The 22632-nt window shown below is 48.5% G+C and overlaps 1 protein-coding gene across 1 annotated transcript; it reads right to left on the bottom strand.

Moving 5' to 3' along the window:
• On the bottom strand, positions 7389 to 8423 carry LOC110435606 (uncharacterized mitochondrial protein AtMg00810-like; the record flags this gene model as incomplete). The annotated part of the gene is made up of 1 exon (XM_021461331.1): positions 7389 to 8423. A coding segment is annotated over one exon (1035 nt), but the record flags the coding sequence as incomplete, so codon positions are not given.

The following is a 22632-nucleotide window of genomic DNA, read 5'->3' as shown; positions in this document are numbered from 1 at the left end:
ATTGGGACGTTTGACCGTATTTACTTCGTGGTCGTATTCGCGAGGGCGCTTTCCTCTGAAGTCGTCGCGGCTGTCGCGCCGCCGATCCCAACCCTCTCGGTGATCGCGGTTGTCGGAGCGGCGGTGATTTCTGTTGTCGTAGCGACCACGACCGTCATCTCGCCGGGAGGGCTGGTCGGGGCCTCTCGCATCGTCTCGGATTAGTTTTTCTGCGTCATCAGCATCGGCGTAATTTTTAGCCGTGGCGAGGAGCTCTGCTACCGTTGATGGGCGCTTACGCAACAGCTTGTTCCTCAGCGCTTCATGGAAACGCAAGCCCTTGATAAAGGCTGATATGGCCTCGTCATGAGAAATCTTCGGGATTTTGAGGCGCATATCCGAGAATCGTCGGATGTAATCGCGCAGAGGTTCATTCTTCCTGTCTCTTATCCTTTCAAGGTCATACTTGTTTCCGGGCTGCTCGCATGTGGCGATGAAGTTGTCGATGAAAGCCTGTCGTAGCTCTTCCCAAGAGTCGAAGGAGTCCTCGGGCAAGCCGAGAAGCCACTGATGACCAGCCTGGTCGAGGACTACGGGGAAGTAGTTAGCCATGACGTGCTCATCTCCTGCCGCTGATCGGACGGCGATTTCGTAGAGAGTGATCCAGTTCTCTGGATTTTCCTTGCCGTCGTATTTTTTAAGTTTTTCGAGCTTGAAATTGCGGGGCCACACGACCTGGCGGAGGTGTGAGGAGAACTACCTTAGGCCCGGAGGACCGTGGGTCGCATCGTACTCGATGCGGCGCAGGTTTTCGTGGACTGCTCTCTCTGCGGCGCGCCTGTTGATGCGGTCCCGGGCATCTTTGGGAGGGATGTTGTGGCGGAGATCCCTGTGTTGATCTTCTTCTTCTTGGCCGCGTACACGGTTCTGCTGGCGGCGGCCATCGGCGTCCCGACCACCATCGTCGCGCCGTGAGTCCCCTCGACGGTTGTCGGGGGAGCGGCTGCGGCGACGCCTGCTGGGTGAGGCCCGGCTACGATTAGTCTGGTCGGAGGCGGCTTCCGTATAAGAGACGTCCTGGACTCTCTTGAGCAGAGTGGCTGTCTGTCCCATTGCGGCGATCAGGTGTGCTCGGATACTGGTCCGGACTCCCTGGCATTCGGGGGTGTCAGGAAGCCGATCCAGGTTGGCCATGGCGACAGCCACGTTGGCGCTTGGCGTTTTGTAGACCGGCTGGTCCCCGACCATGTCAAAGGCATCGTTGAGGTTACTTGGTGGCATCTTGAAAGGATCAAGATGCCCAAGAGGCGGGGTGAATTGGGCTTCTCTAAAAATTTAAGCAACCTATAAGCTCCAATTCAACCCCTTGTGCCTAGTGAGACTTAGAGAGCTACCGAATAAAAAGTTTTGCAACCTAGTTCCAATCCTATTCTAGCATGGCAGTTCTAAGAATGTAAAAGCACAAAGTAGATGCTAGAAAGTAAAGGAGTAGTGGAAGAAAATGCTCGGCGATGTTTTGCCGAGGTATCGGAGAGTCGCCACTCTCCACTAGTCCTCGTTGGAGCACCCGCGCAAGGGTCTTGCTCCCCCTTTGTCCGCGCAAGGACCAAGTGCTCTCTACGGGCTGATTCTTCGACACTCCGTCGCGGTGAATCGCCCAAAACCGCTCACAAGCTTGACACGAGCCACCCACACGAACTTCGGGTGATCTTCGTGTCTCCAATCACCACCGAACCGTCTAGGTGATGGCGATCACCAAGAGTAACAAGCAAAGAACTCTCACTTGACCCAAACAAGGCACTAGAGAGTGGTGGATGCACACTTGACTCTTGGAACTCACTAGAGAAGGATTCTCACAAGAAATCACTCCAATCTCAATCCTCTCTAGGCTCTTGCAACTCTCTTGCTCCACAACAAGTTTCTCTGATGTTCAAATGGGCAAGAGAGCTCTCATGGACGAGGTGGAGAAGTATAAATACTATCCACGAAGTCCAAAGGTCGGCCAACCGTTTTCCACTGAAAACGGGGTCACCGGACGCACATTATGTTGCACCGGACGCACTGCACCGAGCGTCCGGTGCTGCATAACGGCTAACTGTACTTCGCTCTGACAGGTCACCGGACGCTAACTCTCAGCGTCCGGTGCAGCGTCCGGTGCTAAGGGAAAAATTACATGCTCCCTGCGTATGGGACCGGACGCTACCCTGTGCGTCCGGTGCTAGCGTCCGGTGCTCTGGGGAACTTTGCAAGCTCCCTGGGTAAGGGACCGGACGCTGCCCGGTGCATCCGGTGCCAGCGTCCGGTGCCTAACCCTAAGCACCAACCTGTTCCAACGGCTAAGGACCTCACCGGACGCACTCACAGAGCGTCCGGTGCAGCGTCCGGTGCCCCTTTGGGCACCCAAACTTCATCGAAACGTGAACGTTCCAACACGAAGTTTGTTCCTCTCGATCTAAGGACTATCTCTGAGCTGCCTAGTGCTAGGTTTACCAAGTGTGCACCACACCTAAACCTAAAGCCTTGCCTAAGTCAAGCTACTAGATCAAAGCCCCTCTTAATAGTACGGTCAAAGGAAAACAAAGTCCTAAACTACTCTAAGTGCCCTTCTTCACCATACGGCACTTAGACCTGGTCTAGTCTCGACGATGTCCATCCATCCTTTAAAAACCGAAACGATTTCCACTATTAAGTTGGCATGTACGTCCCTGTCCATCGAGTACTTATTTACCATGACCTTACCTATGACTTTGCCTCTGCAAAACACACGTTAGTCATAGTAACCAACAATGTCATTGATCACCGAAATCTCTTAAGGGCCTAGATGCTCTTTCAATCTCCCCCTTTTTGGTGATTGATGACAACCTCGAGTATGAAAAGAGTTGAGGTTTTCAAATTGACTTGGTTTTAATAAGCATGATACAATAAGAACAAAGAAAACAAGTCATGCTTATATCAACCAAATCAAATACCCTGCATCCAAATATGTGAGTGATATACAACAGGATAAAAACATAAGTCTCATAGATACATCGGAGTAGAAACGCGGAAGCAAAGATAATATGAGCCAAAACACATGACAATAGAATATCACATTAAGCGCAAATCATGTCGCATAAGCCATAGTATCTCACACAAGTGCAATGCATAAAGGTAAACATGATGCATGATGAAGTAGCACACATAGAAAGTATCTCAAAATAATAAGCTCCTCCCTCTCTAGCTAGCTCCCTCTCTAGCTAGCTCCCCCTAACTCCCTAACTCTCTCATACACGCACTCTCTCCCCCTTTGGCATCAAGCGCCAAAAGCCTAAGAAGACGGTGGAGGAGGCGGAGCTGTAGAGTCCCTCGGCGCGGCCACGAAACGAGCTGCATCATCTGAACTGTCGGCCGTCGAGGCGGAAGAGGTGGAGTGACCCTCTGAAACTGCAGGTGCTGGAGAAGCGGTCCGGGTCTGCTCTGGCGCTGTCACAGGCTGTGCTGGCTGCTCGAGTCCGGCTGACGAAGCTGGCACGGACTCGGTCGCTGTAGCTGTCGTAGCTGGTACGGTAGAAGACGGTGCAAGCTGCTCGGACGACGCTACGGACGACGACAGAAGCTCTGTAGTGGTGACTGGCGCCGTAAAGACTGCAGGGGCCTGCAGAGGAGGAGGCGTAGGGTCACCAGTCAGAGCACTGTAGGTGAAGCTGAGGTGCGGATCTGTCTGTGAGTCCCACACAAGCTGTGACGCTGAAGCAGACTGAGGGGTGAAGCCTGAGCGGAGAGGGGTAAACTGCGGTACCTGCTCAAAACCTGAAGAGATAGCACCCTGAGAGACCTGGTGCTGTGGCGTCGTGAACGGCTGACTCTGAGCGGGTAGCTGGAGCGGCTGCTGAGACGGGCTCTGAGTCTGAGGCACAGGAGTAGGGGGTCTGACTGACGACGTGCCGGGAAGCTGTATCTGCGGTAGCTGAATCCCGGAGGCGGCCATGAGAGCGGCCATCATCGCTGTCTGCTGGGCCTGGAAAGCAAGCTGCTACTCCTGAAAGGTGAGAAGCTGACGCTGGAGCTCATCCTGTCTGGCCTGCATGGCTGCATTAATGGCAGCCTGATCCCTGTCGCGCCTCGCCTGCTCCTCAGCTGCACGGCGCTGATCTGCCCTCATACCCTCCAAGATAGCAAGCAGGGCAGGGTCTGAAGCACTCGAAGAACCACCTGCCTCGTGATCATGAGCTCTGGGAGGAAGGTCGGTTACTGGCGGCTGATAGTCATCATCGGAACTGTCTGAGGCGAAGTCAAACTCGCCCTCTGCCTCTGCATCTGCAAACGCGCCAATAGCTGTATCCTGCTGCTCCTCTGTCTCCGCAACTGTCGCCGTACTGCGGGTGCCCCTAGGAGAAGGTGGGGGCACCGGTCTACGTGGAGCACGAGGAGGAGGAGCACCTCTGAGGTCGTGGTGCGCTCTTAGCATCTGTCGGGGGTCGTAGTGGGGGAAGACGGTGTCGGACTCTGTCAACTCCCTCTGCAAGTGAGCAGGCAGGGGCAGTGGCCTACCACGGAGTATAAGTAGGGTGATCCAATGTGCGTAGGGCAACTGACGCCGGCCCCTGAAGCTCTCTGAAATAGTGTCCTCTATCTCTGAGACAATAAGATCCCACAAGTCAAACTCTGTCTGCGAGATCAGATGAGCGACAAGCCACTGCTGCATACGAGTGAAACCGTCTCTGTAGCCTGTCCTGGGAAGAAGAGTCTTCCTCAACACAAAGTCGAGGATCCTGGCTGGGCGTGTCAAGTCTGCCACTGTCCTGCTGGAGCCCTCCCCAAAAGGTGCACGGAAGCATGGAGCCACGAAGTCAACTGGTGGTATCTCACCACCGTGAGGACGACGAGGAGGCTCCACGTTCCCGTAGCACAGCTGGTGAATCCTGGTGGGAGAGGCTTGCAGTCCAAGCACCTCTCTAGCCCTCTGAGCTGTCACTCTGTAGTCTGTCCCGGCCAGTGCGTAGTGGATATAGGTGTGATCTGGAGAAATCCACACTGACGCATAGAACTCTCTGACCCACTGCTCGCAATAAGTACCTGGAAGCGCTAGCAGCTCTGGGAGACCATGGAGGTAAGTAAAATACTGACGGATATCTGCCCCTACCACGTTCCCGAGAATCTCCAGGTCAATGACCCTGTGCTCTCTAAACTGTGACTGAGAGCGAACCAATGCCTCGTGAATATCCTCCTGGACTATGGTGTAGAAGCGGGCACCGGCTCTGGGATCCCTGGCAGCTGGAAACCAAGTCGGAAAGGGAACGAACCGCAGCTGCTGGATCTCTCTGGCTGACACAAGGGTGAGATCCCTGTGAACCCTGACTGGCCTCTGGCGGGAAGTTGGAGTGCCTCTAGCCGGAGCGGCTCGAGCTGTGGAGGCGGACTGTCTCTGCGTACCAGTCCGGGAAGTGGCCTGAGTACGAGCACGCGTCGACCTCCTCAGTGGCAGCTCCTGCTCCTGTCCCTCTGCTGGACCCTCTGCCTGGGTCTCCGTCTCTGTGTCCGTACCCTCCTGAGCCGGATCCCTAACCACAAGTCTAACCCTCTGTCCTCCAATCGTCACGGTTCCTGGAGGGGAACCATGGAAAGCCTCTGCCTCAAGCACTGCACGCCTCTGACGTGGCGTGAGATCATCCCCGATCCTCAGAGAACCAGAACGACCACCCCTCTCGACTGCCTCAGCTGCTGCTGCAACTGCCTCTGCGACCTCTGCATCTCTGTCACTGGCCTTGCGCTTCTTGGTGGCCAGCTTCTTTCCCTTGCCTTTCTCTGCCGCTGAGAAACGACGAGGAGGATCACCTCCACCATCGCCTCCTGGGGAACCTCCTGAGCCGGCTGTCGGTCCACTGACGTTCTTGGTACGAGCCATAGCAAATCAAGCGTCCGACAAGCAACTGACTGGCAATGGAGAACAATGAACTGCAGAGAATTGACAAGATAAGGTCTAAATAAGCAATCGTATTGACTAGAGATGAGATAAGCCTATGGATCGCAAGAATAGATAAGATACGAGCGAAAACTGCTTACGATCCACAGACAAGACGCGTTCCGAAAGAGATGGCACGATCGGAAACTTCCGGAGACCTCCAAACCACTCCTCAAGGTGCTATAGAGATAGAACAAATTAAATCGCTGTTAAAAACAACAATCTAATCTATTCAAACGATAAATCAAACAACTTGAGGGTGAGGTCCAAGAGACTTACCCCAAGCCCTAACTTCTCGATGAGAGAAGAGCACTGGCGAGGAGAGGGAAAGGAGAGGACCTTGATGCAGATCTGGCGCGAGAGAGAATGAAGGGCGCCGCGGATCAGGCGAGGTCGCCGACGGCGGCGGCGCTAGGGCTCGGGGAGGGCACGGCTCGGCGAGATCGAAGAAGAGAGGAAGAAAACCGGCCGCCCTAAGCCCCTGGGCGCGGGCTTTATGCGCCCGCCGCGGGGTCACCGGACGCTCTTAATGTGGCACCGGACGCGTCCGGTGACCACCGGACTCATGCGCAGAGAGGTCTGAAATTTGGTTTTGCACCGGACGATGGGCACCGGACGCTGGCTTTAGCGTCCGGTGCTTCGGGTGACGCCAGGTGATCACCGGACGCACCGCACCGGACGCTACAGGGATACTGTTCCTACGTCCGGTGAGTGCAGTCTGGCGCACTCACCGCACCGGACGCTCAGAGGCAGCGTCCGGTGCATCGTCCGGTGCTCCTCTGAGCACTCTTTCAACTAAGCACCACGTCCGATTTTGACCCAACCAAGTTCCATCTTCAAAAACACACAACTAAACACCAAATGGAACTGGTATGAGTGACATCTCTCAAACCCTCAAGTTTTCACAAATAATTAGCCATAGGCTTAGTAGATTTTTTTTAAGAAAATAGTTCGAGAAAATCACCAAGGAGCATCGTATGGCCATAAAGCTAGGGGTTTGATTCATAATGAGCTTGGAATGCTCCCCCTATCTATGGACGAACACAGCGGATGCTCAATAAATAACCGAAAAGAAAAGATCAACTAACAAGAATGCATATGAAATGAGTTGTAGTGCAATTCTTGAAAGTAAACTAATGCTTGTCAAGTTTGATCCAAGGTTAAGCTTTTTCACACACTCAAGGGGGTTATCTTAACCATGTTAGACAAGCCCTACATGCAAGTTGAATTTTTAGTTTTAGCATGCATGATATGCAAAGCAAAAATTATTTACAAGATTCAACACACAATTTTTTTATCTTTTAGTGAAGTTAGACATGTCAAGCACATTAAGTTCATTTCTCAACATACAAAACCTAGCTTCATCTAGGGGTTTTGTGAAGATATCCGCTAATTGATTTTCCGTTCCCACATTCTCTAGGGTTATGTCACCTTTAGCAACGTGATCCCTAAGAAAGTGGTGGCGGATGTCAATATGTTTTGTGCGGGTGTGTTGAACCGGGTTGTTTGCAAGTTTTACGGCACTTTCGTTGTCACACAACAAGGGTACTTTGTCTAGCACTACTCCATAGTCTAGCAAAGTTTGTTTCATATAGAGTATTTGTGCACAACAAGCACCGGCGGCTATGTATTCCGCCTCGGCCGTTGACAAGGCAACACTATTTTGTTTCTTTGACATCCAAGAGACAAGTGATCTACCTAGGAAATGGCACCCTCCGGATGTGCTTTTTCTATCAATCCGGCACCCGGCATAATCCGAATCGGAATAGCCTACAAGTTGGAATCTTGCACCTTTGGGATACCACAAGCCTAGGCAAGGTGTGTATTTTAGATACCTAAGAATTCTCTTGACCGCAATCAAGTGAGATTCCATAGGCATTGCTTGATACCTAGCACACATACACACACTAAACATTATATCGGGCCTAGATGCGGTGAGGTAGAGTAGACTTCCTATCATGGAACGATAGAGAGTCTTATCAATAGGGTTACCTCCATCATCCAAGTCGAGATGCCCATTTGATGCCATGGGAGTCTTGATTGGCTTGCAATCCATCATCTTGAATCTCTTGAGAAGATCTTGAGTATACTTCTCTTGAGAGATAAAGACCCCTTCCTTCATTTGCTTGACTTGAAATCCTAGGAAGAAGGATAGCTCGCCAATCATGGACATCTCAAACTCCTTGGACATCAAATCACCAAATTCCTTGCAAAAATCTTCATTAGTAGAGCCAAAAATAATATCATCAACATAAACTTGGCAAATGAAGATTTCCCCATTCATTTTCTTGGTGAAGAGTGTTGTGTCAACTTTCCCAATCTTGAAGCCCTTCTCAATGAGGAAGTCCCTAAGTCTCTCATACCAAGCTCTAGGAGCTTGCTTGAGACCATAGAGAGCCTTGGACAACCGGTAGACATGCTTGGGGGACCTAGGGTCTTCAAAACCGGGGGGTTGCTCAACATAGACAAGCTCATTAATATAACCATTTAAAAAAGCACTTTTCACATCCATTTGAAATAATTTGATATCATGACTAGATGCATATGCAAGTAGGATACGGATTGCTTCAAGTCTTGCCACCAGTGCAAAGGTTTCACCGAAGTCAAGACCTTCCACTTGTGAAAAGCCTTTTGCCACAAGTCTTGCCTTGTTGCGCACCACTTTGCCTTGATCATCCTTCTTGTTGCGGAAGACCCACTTTGTTCCAATCACTCTTGCATCTTTGGGTCACTCTTCAAGTGTCCATACTTGGTTGCGAGTGAAGTTATTCAACTCCTCTTGCATGGCCATGATCCAATCCGCATCACGAAGAGCTTCCTCTATAGTCTTTGGTTCATCTTCAAGAGACACAAAAGCGTGATGTTCAATAAATAAAGCATGTCTAGAACGAGTAGTTACACCACGTGATGGACTCCCGATGATGAGATCTTGAGAGTGATCTTGGAGGAGATGTGATGTTCTTCTTGGTGCCACTTGAGGAGTTGGTTGGGGAGCATCAACATCTTGTGCTTGTGCCACCGATTGCTCATGAGTGACTTGGGTGTCTTCATGAGCATCTCTCACATCCTTGTCTTCATCTTGTGGACCTTGTGAGGTGGATGGTCGCTCAATGATTTGTACATCATCATCATCTTCTTTTGGCTTGATGTCTCCCACCGGCATGTTCTTCATGGCATCCCTCAATGGTTCACCACCTACATCATCAAGATTATCACTTGCTCCTTGGGAGCCATTAGTTTCATCAAATTCAACATCAAATGTTTCTTCAACCATCTTTGTGGCATGGTTGAAAACTCTATATGCTTTGGACTTTGATGAATAGCCAACCAAGTAGCCGATATCACATCTTCTTTGGAATTTTCCCAAGTGTTGGCGCTTCTTGTATATGTAGCACTTGCATCCAAACACTCTAAAAAATGAGACATCGGGCTTCTTCCCATTTAGCAACTCATAAGGTGTCTTCTCTAGGAACTTGTGAGGAAAGAGCCGGTTTGATGCATAGCATGCGGTGTTGATTGCCTCGGCCCACATCTTCTCCGAAGTGTTGTACTCATCTAGCATTGTTCTTGCCAAGGTGATCAATGTCCGGTTCTTTCTTTCTACAACCCCATTTTGTTGTGGTGTGTATGTTGAGGAGAACTCATGCTTGATTCCCACTTCATCACAATACTCTTCAATGTTGGTGTTGTCAAACTCTTTGCCATTGTCACTTCTAATTTTCTTGATCTTCACATCAAATTGATTTTGGGCATTCTTTGCAAATTTCTTGAATATTGATGCAACTTCGGCCTTGTCTTGCAAGAAGAATGTCCAAGTGTACCGTGAGTAATCATCAACTATGACCAAGCAATATTTGTTGCCTCCAAGACTAGCATATGTGGTTGGTCTGAACAAATCCATGTGAAGTAGCTCAAGCACTCTTGAAGTAGAGAGATAGGCTTTGGTTGGATGAGTGTTTGCAACTTGTTTGCCCGCTTGACATGCACTACAAAGCTTGTCCTTTTCAAATGTCACATCCTTCAAGCCTCTAATCAATTCTTTCTTCATCAACTTCTTGAGTGTGCCCATTCCAACATGTGCTAACCTTCTATGCCACAACCACCCAAGAGAAGTCTTGGTGAATAAGCAAGTCTTGACATCAATTTCATTTGATGAGAAATCAACTACATATAAGTTGTTGTGCCGGAAGCCTTTGAAAATCACTTCATCATCATCTTCCTTGGTCACAATTACTTCCTTCTTCTTGAATATGCATTCAAATCCAAGATCACAAAGTTGTCCAACCGAGAGCAAGTTGAAACTCAAAGATTGCACATAGAGCACATTGGTGATGGAGTTGTCATTTGATATAGCAACTTTTCCTAGACCCTTGACTTTCCCTTTTGAATTGTCACCAAATGTGATCTTCTCTTGGTTGTCAACATCTTCATCAAGAGAGGTGAACATCCGGGGATCTCCGGTCATATGTTGAGTGCAACCACTATCAATTACCCAATGTGATCCACCGGTCTTGTAGTTCACCTACACACAAGAGATCAAGCTTGAGATTTAGGGACCCACATTTGCTTAGGGCCCTTGACCTTCTCAACTAGTTGCTTTGGCACCCAAATCTTCTTTGGCCTTTGCTTGTTTGGTGGCCCCATGAAGCTAACCTTGACCTTGCCACTCTTGTCTTTCCTTACAATGTAGTGAGCATTGAAGGCAAATGGTCTTGCATGCTTGGGCAAGGGTGGTGGTAGTGGTGCCTCGCACTCATGAGCAAAGTGTCCTTCTTGACCACACTCAAAACATCTCTTTGGCTTTGGCTTGCTTGCTTGATCATGAGTGGCTAGAGATTTGATGAGCTTTGTTTGATGAGCCTTATAGCCAATCCCACTTTTGTCCATCTTCATGACGGTGTTCATGAAAAGCTCACTTTGAAGGTCCTTCCCTTTAGTGAACTTTGCTAACCCCATGGTTAGATGTTCCTTCTCTTTCTTGAGCTTGTTGTTCTCTTGGGTTAGCTTCTTGATGATTGGGTCATTGTTGCTAGCTAACTCATCCAAGATGAATGTCTCATCTTCTTCTTGCTTATCATACATCAAACCAAGCTTAAGATATTGATTTTCTTCCTTGAGTAACTTGTTCTCATATGCAAGCTTCTTGTCTTGATCAAGTGACTCAATCACAATTGTCTTGTGCTTGGCTTGATCTTGCAACTCTTTCTTGAGCATGACAATTTCATCCTTGAGCTTGATAGTATCCTCATAGTTCTCGGCCACTACCACTTTCTTGCCCTTGCAATCAACACATTTGCTTGTGCTCTCCACAAGTAAGTCATCACAAGATGTGGCTACATCAAGCTTAGCAACATTGTTAGTAGCAACATGTGTTTCATCAATTGCAAGTTCATAAGCAATCTCTAGGTTGTCATAGTTTGCTTTTAGAGTTGTTAGTTCTTCTTTCATTGCTCTATATCTAGTGATAAGCTCATCATGAACACTCTCAAGTTTATCATGTTTTTCTTTGAGCTCTTTTAGAGAGAGTTTGAGCTCCTTGAGCTTAGTGGTCATGATCTCATTTTGTTCTCTAAGCTCATCACTAGGGTTAAGCTTTGCTAGAAGTGTCTCATTTTCAAGTTCAAGCTTTTCATTTTCACATCTAGTCTTTCTTATGACTTTTGTGTATTTGTTAAGCAATTTTACAAGTTCATCATAAGAAGGTGATTCATATTCACTATCACTCTCACTACTCTCATCCTCACTTTGTACCTTCCGGTCACCCTTAGCCATAAGGCATAGATGTGTAGAGGATGTAGATGGTGGTGAAGATGATGGTGATGGAGCATCAATGGCAATGGCGGCAACCTTCTCATCATCACTTTCATTGCCGGATGAGTCACCACTTGAGCTTTCAATGTCGGTGAGCCAATCACCAACAATATAAGCCTTGCCATTCTTTTTCTTGTAGTGCTCCTTCTTCTTGCCACCTTTCTTCTTGTATTGCTTCTTGTCACTTTTCTCGTCATCACTTGAGTCATCTTGCTCTTTGTTCTTCTTCTTGTACTTGTCCTTCTTGGGCTTTGGACATTGATGAGCAAGATGACCAAGCTCACCACAATTGTAGCAATCCATCTCGGAGATGGGCTTCCTCTTGCTACTTGTGAAGAACTTCTTCTTCTTGGAGTCAAAATTGACTCCATTCTTGTTGAGCTTCTTCAACATTTTTGTGGTCCTTCTCACCATGAGGGCAATAGATGCATCATCATCACTTGAAGTTGATGACTCAACTTCAATCTTCTTGGCTTTGCTCTTGTGAGAAGCTTTGAGAGCCAAGTCCTTCTTTTCTTTCTTGGCCGATGAGGAGCCATCTTGAGGATTCATGTGCATGTACATCTCATGAGCATTGATCTTTCCCAATATGGTGGTTGGTGTAGCGGTGGAAAGATCGCCTTGATGAAGCACGGTTACTATGTGCCCATATTTCTCAATGGGAAGCACACATAGTATCTTCCTTGCTACATCCGCCGTACTCATTTGTGTAAGCCCGAGTCCATTTAGCTCCTCTACAATGACATTCAAGCGAGAATACATTTCATTAGCATTTTCTTTAGGAAGCATTTCAAAAGTATTAAGCTTGTTCATCACTAGGTGATACCGTTCCTCGCGTTCACTCTTAGTTCCCTCATGGAGCGCACAAAGTTCCTTCCAAAGTTCATTGGCGGTTTTGTGACTCCGAACACGGTTGAAAACCTCTTTGCAAAGACCTCTAAAGATGTGGTTTTTGGCCTTGGCATTCCACTTCTCGTTTTCTTGCTCTTGTGGAGTAAGAGCGGTGGCTCTTTCCGGAGGGGCAAACCCTTCGGTCGCGGCTTTTAGGCACTTTGTATCGCATGCCTCTAGGTATGACTCCATCCGTATTTTCCAATACGGGAAGTCATCCCCATCAAACATGGGTGGCGGTCCATCCCCGTTAGACATCTTTCTCTAGGTGGTGAAGCCTAAATAATGAGCACTAGGCTCTGATACCAATTGAAAGGATCAAGATGCCCAAGAGGGGGGGTGAATTGGGCTTCTCTAAAAATTTAAGCAACCTATAAGCTCCAATTCAACCCCTTGTGCCTAGTGAGACTTAGAGAGCTACCGAATAAAAAGTTTTGCAACCTAGTTCCAATCCTATTCTAGCATGGCAGTTCTAAGAATGTAAAAGCACAAAGTAGATGCTAGAAAGTAAAGGAGTAGTGGAAGAAAATGCTCGGCGATGTTTTGCCGAGGTATCGGAGAGTCGCCACTCTCCACTAGTCCTCGTTGGAGCACCCGCGCAAGGGTCTTGCTCCCCCTTGGTCCGCGCAAGGACCAAGTGCTCTCTACGGGCTGATTCTTCGACACTCCGTCGCGGTGAATCGCCCAAAACCGCTCACAAGCTTGACACGAGCCACCCACACGAACTTTGGGTGATCTTCGTGTCTCCAATCACCACCGAACCGTCTAGGTGATGGCGATCACCAAGAGTAACAAGCAAAGAACTCTCACTTGACCCAAACAAGGCACTAGAGAGTGGTGGATGCACACTTGACTCTTGGAACTCACTAGAGAAGGATTCTCACAAGAAATCACTCCAATCTCAATCCTCTCTAGGCTCTTGCAACTCTCTTGCTCCACAACAAGTTTCTCTGATGTTCAAATGGGCAAGAGAGCTCTCATGGACGAGGTGGAGAAGTATAAATACTATCCACGAAGTCCAAAGGTCGGCCAACCGTTTTCCACTGAATACGGGGTCACCGGACGCACATTATGTTGCACCGGACGCACTGCACCGAGCGTCCGGTGCTGCATAACGGCTAACTGTACTTCGCTCTGACAGGTCACCGGACGCTAACTCTCAGCGTCCGGTGCAGCGTCCGGTGCTAAGGGAAAACTTACATGCTCCCTGCGTATGGGACCGGACGCTACCCTGTGCGTCCGGTGCTAGCGTCCGGTGCTCTGGGGAACTTTGCAAGCTCCCTGGGTAAGGGACCGGACGCTGCCCGGTGCGTCCGGTGCCAGCGTCCGGTGCCTAACCCTAAGCACCAACCTGTTCCAACGGCTAAGGACCTCACCGGACGCACTCACAGAGCGTCCGGTGCAGCGTCCGGTGCCCCTTTGGGCACCCAAACTTCATCGAAACGTGAACGTTCCAACACGAAGTTTGTTCCTCTCGATCTAAGGACTATTTCTGAGCTGCCTAGTGCTAGGTTTACCAAGTGTGCACCACACCTAAACCTAAAGCCTTGCCTAAGTCAAGCTACTAGATCAAAGCCCCTCTTAATAGTACGGTCAAAGGAAAACAAAGTCCTAAACTACTCTAAGTGCCCTTCTTCACCATACGGCACTTAGACCTGGTCTAGTCTCGACGATGTCCATCCATCCTTTAAAAACCGAAACGATTTCCACTATTAAGTTGGCATGTACGTCCCTGTCCATCGAGTACTTATTTACCATGACCTTACCTATGACTTTGCCTCTGCAAAACACACGTTAGTCATAGTAACCAACAATGTCATTAATCACCGAAATCTCTTAAGGGCCTAGATGCTCTTTCACATCTGTTGTTGCTCGTCCGCACGCCGTCGGGCGCGATCGGCGTTACGCTGTTCGCGGAGTTGCCTCTGGTCATCTGTTTCTCCGTCAACGGCCGGTTCGTCGGCGCTGACATTGAACACGATATCCCCTCGCCGGGGGGGAATATCGGGAATCGGTCGAAACCCGGAGGGTGTGAAGGAAAATCCAGGTCGTAGCCCTCGTCTTCGGTGTTTATAACCTCGGTGGGGACGGAGCCGGTGCTTGAGTTGGTGCTGGAAACCTGGCCGTCCCGTAGCTCTCGGATTGTCACCATGTTGACATGGTGACGATTGTTCCTTGTCGGCGACCAGCCCGCTTTGCTGAAAACGGATTGGACATGCTGTGAGTAAACAGAGGCCGAGTTATTCAGGCCGCAAGGATAGTCTTCCTTTTTGAGCTCGACGGATCGTCCTGAGGGGGTTGAGGTTATCGTCAGGGACGTTCCTAGCCGTTCGTGTGTGGTGACACGAGTTGGCCGGCGGGATTTCGAAAAATCCGCTCGAGCGGCTTGGTCGGGCCGGCGCAGAACTCCATCTATTAGTTGGGAGACTTCGAGTAGCTTGGAGTCAGCGCGATCGAGCGCTTGGAGGAGGTCCGAGCAGTCGATCTTCTTTCCCTTGTAGAGTGGGAACGGTGGTCGGGAGCTTGGTGCCGTCATGCGTGTGGTCGGAGACGGCGTGATCTCAGATTGGATCTGGATCTCTTTCGGGACCGTGGTCGCGAAACCGCCGCTGCACGTCGTCCACGTGATCTGGCCGACGGTGAACGTGAGGCCTTCGGGCACGGTCGCGGAAGCTGGGATCGTGACCATCTTGTTCGCCGGAAAAGTTGCACGCACACCCCCTACCTGGCGCGCCACTGTCGACGAAAGCTGGTCGGAAGTCTACCTTGGGGTATACCCACGGTAGTAGTTTATCGGTAGACGGTGCGCAAACTACGAACTCGATGGTGACGCAAGACACGGACAAGCTTTTTATCCAGGTTCGGCCGCCGAGTTGGCGTAATACCTACGTCCTGCGTCTGGTTGTATTGATTTGTGTTGAGAGAATATGATGTATGATCTGTCCTAGGGGGGTCCCTTGCCCCTCCTTATATAGTCTGGAGGGCAGGGTTACAGATCTAGAAACTAATCCTAGTCGGTTACAATTGCCATAGTGTTGACACCATTTTTGGGCACGTGTCCAGGATGGCAGGACAGGGTGGCGGTACGATACGGGTTGCTGGTAAGGATGGTTGCCGATGAGGGAAGGGTTGAATGTGACTAAGTCCTCAGACAGTAACATGGTACCGATGACCAAGTAAAAGGGTCTGCCGATGACTATGGCAAGGGGATTGCCGATGACGCGAAGGAGGAGTCCGGAAGTTGCAAGTTGTCATGTGGAGGAGTTTCGGTGTGTCACGAAGGATGGTTTTATTATTTCCTTATGTTATTCGTATCGTTTTATATACGGGTTCCGTGTAATTTGGAATTCGAATTCTAATCGTGTCTGGTCGTAGCTCTTTGAGCAGGGTATAAATATAAGCCCTAAGACCTTGTAATCAGATATCAAGAAATCAATCAAACACACGTTTTACTCATATTCTAGCATCCACTTTTTCGACGACTTCGTCATACTTTTTTTCTTTTTATTACGAGTTCTTAGGAATTCGTCGACTTAAGCTCGGCGTGTTCTCGAGTTCCGTGTGAGTACCTCTTAGCCGTGACATCCGGGCGCATCGCTGTTGTCAGGACTAAAGTATTCGAGTTATCACCTTTGCCGATAGCAAGGTCAAATCGGCTGGCACGCCATAACGTTTGAATCGGGTATTAGCCCTTTGTGTTTGCAGATCAGTTTTGCATCGACACATCTTTTGGCACGCCCGGTGGGACAGATTCAAGATCAAGATCAACATGTCGATCTCTGACCTCGATCAAGACAACGTCATCCCCGTGACGGAAGCTAACCTCAAGGATGAGCAGAAGCAAGCTATTGCCCAAGCTATGGAAGAGTTCAAGCAGCAATGCCTGAAGTCTTTCAGCATAAACAGGAGCGGCGAAGTGGTCCAGAAAGATGCACTGCCGGCACCACGGCAGGTCACCTTTGACGCCAATCCTGGCAAGCTTCAAGACATGGTTGATAATGCCATCAATCGAGCGTTGATTAACCAAGCTGGTGTACTATCTAATACGGTTTTCAACGCCGTGGCAAGAACCTTCAAGGAAGGACAAATCCCGCCGGATTATGTGGGCCCCTCCCATCATCAACCCACGGCACCAGAGGTCACGGCTCCATCGGCTGCCTTGACAAGTGCGAGTGCACAGTCTGTCGTTCCTCCGAGTACATTGGGGACTACTGGTGCACTATCTATGCCGATGGCAACCAACCCACAAATTTCAGTTGGGCAGCATAAACTGACAACAGATATGTTGGCATCGGCAATGTCGGGGTTAACTCTTCCTCCTAACTGGTGGGGTTATGGTATGCCTCCAGAGTTGACGCCGGGAACATCACAGATAACAGACATGAGGGGCAAAACTCCTATGACATCGGCACCCTCCAATGCGCCGGTGAACCAGAGTCTTCGGTATACCACAACTACTACTGCAAGGCCTCACACTGGAAATCCTCAAGATTCAACGTTCCAGATGCCTAACGCATCGGCAGAGTCAATGCTGATGCCGCAGAGGCCTATGGCGCAGTCAGGGTATGTCAATTCAACGACGGTACCCAATTACCAATCATCGGCAGCACCTATGCCGATGAACGCTAATAATGGATGGCTTGGACCGCAAGCCTTTCCACAGTCGCCCCAGCAGGTTTATCAGACTACAGGGTTCCAGCAAGGGCAGGTGTATCCCGGGTTCCAAGGTTAGGGAATTCCCAACCAGCCAATAAATTTTGGACAGCAACTCGGAGGACAGCCAATCGGTGGACAACAGTTTGGTAGTCCGCAGATTGGAGGACAGGTGACCAATACGATGTTCCATACAGGTCACGTCCCGAACAGACACGTGGAGGTTCGCCACCAAATGCCAGATCCGCAGCCGCCTCATCGGCAAGATGCCGATGCGTATTGGGCCGATAAGATTGCCGAAGTAATGAGGGAACAATTTGGGATAAAACCCAAAGTCAACACTTATTCTTATCGGACACCGTATCCTCCAGCGTATGATTTGATCCCGCTTCCACATCGGTACAAAGTACCGGATTTTACAAAGTTTTCCGGACAGGACGATACGTCAACCATGGAGCATGTCAACAGGTTCATTATTCAATGTGGAGAGGCTGGTAACAGGGACGAATTGAGAGTTCGCCTATTTTCATCATCATTGTCTGGATCGGCCTTTACTTGGTTCATATCATTGCCTCCCAATTCAGTAATTACTTGGGCCGATCTAGAGAAGCAATTCCACAGATACTTCTTCTCGGGGGTTCATGAGAAGAAGATCACCGACTTGGTCAAGCTGAGGCAACGCAATGATGAGTCGGTTGAGGGATTTGTGCAGAGAATACGAGAAGTCAAAAATAAATGCTATAGCCTGGTTCTGGATGATCGGCAACTAGCCGATTTGGCTTTCCAGGGTCTATTACCACACATCAGGGATAAGTATGCCTCTCAGGAGTTCGAAAGTTTAAGTCACTTGGTGCAGAGGATATCTGATCAAGACATCAAGCCTTTCGAGCCTAAGAGGGCATGGAATAAGAAAGTCTCATTTGTTGATGAGGCAACAAGCTCAGATTCCGATGAAGAACCAGTAATCGGTTTGGCAGAGTGGGTAAAAAACAAGAAGCCGATGTCTTGTCCTTTTGGGCAGAAGGAACCAGAGAAGTTTGCATTTGACACCGCCAAGGCCGATAGGATATTTGACTTTCTACTGCAGGAAGGTCAAATCAAATTGTCACCTAACCACGTGATCCCGTCGGCAGGAGAGTTGAAGAGGATGAGGTATTGCAAGTGGCATAATGCAACTTCACATGATACCAATGAGTGCAAAGTATTCAGACAACAGCTGCAATCGGCCATAGAGTCAGGGAGAATCAAGTTTGATAGTTCCAAAGCCCAGAAGCCGATGAAGATAGACCAACATCCTTTCCCGACGAACACGTTGGATGCTAAGGGGAAGGCTAAGGTCTTGACGTCGGAGACAGCTGAGAAGAGTGCATCGGTAGATCCTCAGCATCAAGTTACTACCGCTGATGCAAGAAGTAAGGGCTTGGTCCAGGAAGGAACTAGCTCAGGAAGAATTCCTCGATCTGGTATTGTCATAACTCATAGAAGGCCTCGAGAGAGTTGGCAACAACGGGAAGATCGGTACCGGCGCCAGCAGGAAGATTATCAACGGGAAGAAGAGAGACGCCGACAGGAGTGGAATCGGCATAGGGATCATTGGAATTGCCCATTCTTCATCCATTGTTGGGAGGAAAATATTAAGCTTCCTACTGTCAGAGACTGCCCCGAATGCAACGGTTATGATCGGTACGACAGGAACGATCGGCGTTATCATGATGATGAGCGACGATTTAATGGGCCGATCAGAGGAAGGGCGTCAGTTCATGATCGGCTGGGGGGCAGGCTTAGCGTTCACGATCGGCTTGGTGACCGTGTCAAGTATTTTCCCAGGAAGCAAGAGGAGCTTGAAAGAATGGCTGATGCGCGGGTTCCCGATGAATTCATATTTTGCAGGGATGCCAATACGCATCGCATGGAGTTAAGGGAGAACCAACGCCCGACGGCAAGGCAAAGGCCACTTCCTCCATGGTGCCCTCAAGGATTAACTAAGACACAGAAAAGGAGATTGCAACGTGAAAGGCAGGAAGAGCTAAATAAAGGGGAGAACTCTGGAAGTCGGCAGCCATCAGACACTAAGAAGGAAGGTCCATCGGCAGGCATCAACATGGTCTTCATGTTGCCGATGGAGTTTCTGGCACCAGCCAGTGATGATGAGTTGGAATTTTCTGATCAGATAGCTCAGTTGGCTCTGGACCCGATGACGGCTATCTTTGAGAAACCTGCCGATGACGAGAGGCAGCATCTCAAAGCTTTGTTCCTCAAAGGAAGGGTCGATGGGCAGCCAATGACCAAGATCCTGGTTGATGGTGGAGCCGCTATTAATATTATGCCGTATGCAGTATATCGGAAGCTTGGAAAAGGGGATCAAGACTTGACCAAGACCGATATGATGCTAAAAGATTTTGAAGGAAACGTGTCTCCAGTCAAGGGGGCGATATGTGCAGAGTTGACTATCGGCAGCAAAACCTTGCCGACAACTTTTTTCGTGATCAGCGGAAAAGGTGCTTACAATTTATTATTGGGGAGAGATTGGATTCATGCCAATTGTTGTGTCCCATCTACAATGCATCAGTGCTTGGTTCAGTGGGTAGGCGACAAGATTGAGATCGTCCCAGGGGATTCTTCTTATGTTATCGCATCGGCAGAAGCGGATACTTATGAGAAGACTAGGTGCATTTCGGGAGAAGTTTGGGAGAAAGATTTTCTCAAGGTTGCCGATTATGAGATTCCACCGATCCAAGCAGTCGGTTCTGACGACGGTTTTTAATGGATAGATTCGCCGATGATGGAAAATTAGGCCAGGGATTCACATCGGCCGATGATTTGGTAGAAGTAGATATAGGTAGTGGTGATAGGCCTAGGCCTACTTTTATCAGCGCTAAACTAGATCCTGAATGTAGACGGCAATTAACTGGTTTGTTAAAGGAATATAAAGATTGCTTTGCTTGGGATTATACAGAGATGCCTGGTTTAGACCGATCAATTGTTGAACATCGGTTACCCATTAAGTCTGGATTTCGGCCACATCAGCAACCAGCCCGCCGATGTAATCCTAACATTCTACCTGATATTAAGGCCGAAATCACTAAACTTATTGAAGCTAAGTTTATTCGGCAGTGTCGGTATGCTGAATGGATTTCCAATGTCGTCCCGGTTTACAAGAAGAACGGGAAGCTTCGGGTGCGCATTGATTTCAGGAATCTCAATAAAGCTACGCCGATGGATGGATATCCAATGCCTGTCGCCGATCTACTGGTTGATGCTGCGGCTGGCCATCGGGTCATCAGCTTCATGGATGGTAATGCGGGTTACAATCAAATATTCATGGCAGAAGAGGATATTCCAAAAACCGCATTCAGGTGTCCTGGTCATGTTGGACTATTTGAATGGATAGTCATGACTTTTGGGTTGAGGAATGCCGGTGCTACTTATCAAAGGGCTATGAATTTTATATTTCATGAGTTCATCGGCAAGATAGTAGAAATTTATATTGATGATGTGGTGGTCAAGTCTGGAGATTTCTCAAAGCATCTTGCCGATTTACGAAGAGTGTTGGAATGTACGAGGAAGCATGGATTGAAGATGAATCCCAACAAATGTGCATTTGGTGTATCGGCAGGGCAGTTTCTTGGTTTCATGGTACATCAGAGGGGTATTGAAATTAGTCGAAGGTCTATTGATGCTATCAATAAAATAGTGGCCCCTACCAATAAAACCGAGCTCCAATCATTGATCGGCAAAGTGAATTTTATCAGAAGATTTATATCGAATTTATCTGGGAGGATTCGTGCTTTCAGTCCTCTTCTTAAATTGAAAGCTGATCAGGAGTTTGTTTGGGGAAAAGAACAGCAGTTGGCTCTAGATGAAATCAAAAGGTATCTAGTAAACCCTCCGGTTTTAGTTCCACCTCAACAAGGGAAACCCTTCAAATTATATTTATCTACCGATGGATCGGTTATCGGTTCAGCTTTAGTTCAAGAATTTGAAGGGAAAGAGAGGGTAATTTATTATTTGAGTAGGAGGTTAATTGATGCTGAAATCAGGTATTCGGCCATTGAGAAGCTGTACTTATGCTTATATTTTTCATGTGTCAAGCTAAGACATTACCTGTTGTCAGCCGAATGTGCTGTTGTTTGCAAAGATGACGTGGTCCGATACATGCTATCTATGCCGATTATGAGTGGTAGGATCGGTAAATGGATTTTGGCGCTGTCGGAGTTCGATTTGCGTTACGAATCGGCTAAGGCGGTCAAAGGGCAGGTTATGGCCGATTTCGTGACTCAGCATTGCGGTCTAGTGGAAACCTGGGAAATTGCACCCTGGACGCTCTTCTTTGATGGATCTACCTGTGACCGGGGAGCAGGAATCGGCATTATATTAGTTTCTCCTAAGGGCAGGAAGTATGAATTTTCCTTGCCGATTGTTGCTACATCAACAAATAATCAGGCTGAGTATCAAGCTCTGATCAAGGGATTGGAGTTGTTAAGAGAAGTTCGTGCTGATGCTGTTGAAGTATTCGGAGATTCCATGTTGGTTATAAATCAATTGGCTGGAAGCTATGAGTGCCGAAGTGAAGTTCTCATAACCTATTTCGAGAGAAGTATACAACTGTTGAAGGAATTCAAGAACTTCCGATTGGAGCATATTCCCCGATTGCATAATGAAGACGCTAATCGGTTAGCCCAGCATGCCTCGGGATATCAGCCAATGATTAATGCGACATCGGCAGTCACTGCCGGTGATTGGAGGGAAGAAATTATTGATTATCTAAAAGATCCGTCCAAAAAGGTTGAAAGACGGGTTCGATTTCAAGCAACCAAGTATGTGATCCTTGAAAATGAATTGTATTATCGAACTATCGACGGAATTCTTCTCCGATGCCCGGGTGATGATGAAGCCAGAAGTTTGATGGGAGAAATCCATGAAGGAGTGTGTGGAGCGCATCAGTCAGCTTTTAAGATGAAGTGGATGATTCGAAGGAATGGATATTTTTGGCCAACCATACTTGAAGATTGTTTTAAATATTTCAAGGGATGTCAAGGTTGTCAAAAGTTCGGTAATATCCAGAGAGCACCCGCATCGGCTATGAATCCTATAATAAAACCTTGGCCGTTCCGGGGGTGGGCCATCGATCTGATCGGCCAGATTCATCCACCATCTAGCAAAGGGCATAAATTCATTTTAGTTGCCACTGACTATTTCACCAAATGGGTCGAAGCTATTCCCTTGAAGAAGGTCACATCGGCCAATATGATTGATTTTGTGAAGGAGCATATTATTTACCGATTTGGGATTCCCCAAACGATTACTACCGATCAGGGCACCATGTTCACGTCGGGGGAGTTCGATGAATTTGCAAT

This window comes from Sorghum bicolor, chromosome 5 (assembly GCF_000003195.3).
Source record: "Sorghum bicolor cultivar BTx623 chromosome 5, Sorghum_bicolor_NCBIv3, whole genome shotgun sequence".
Taxonomy (NCBI): domain Eukaryota; kingdom Viridiplantae; phylum Streptophyta; class Magnoliopsida; order Poales; family Poaceae; genus Sorghum; species Sorghum bicolor.
This window is presented reverse-complemented; position numbering and strand designations above follow the sequence as displayed.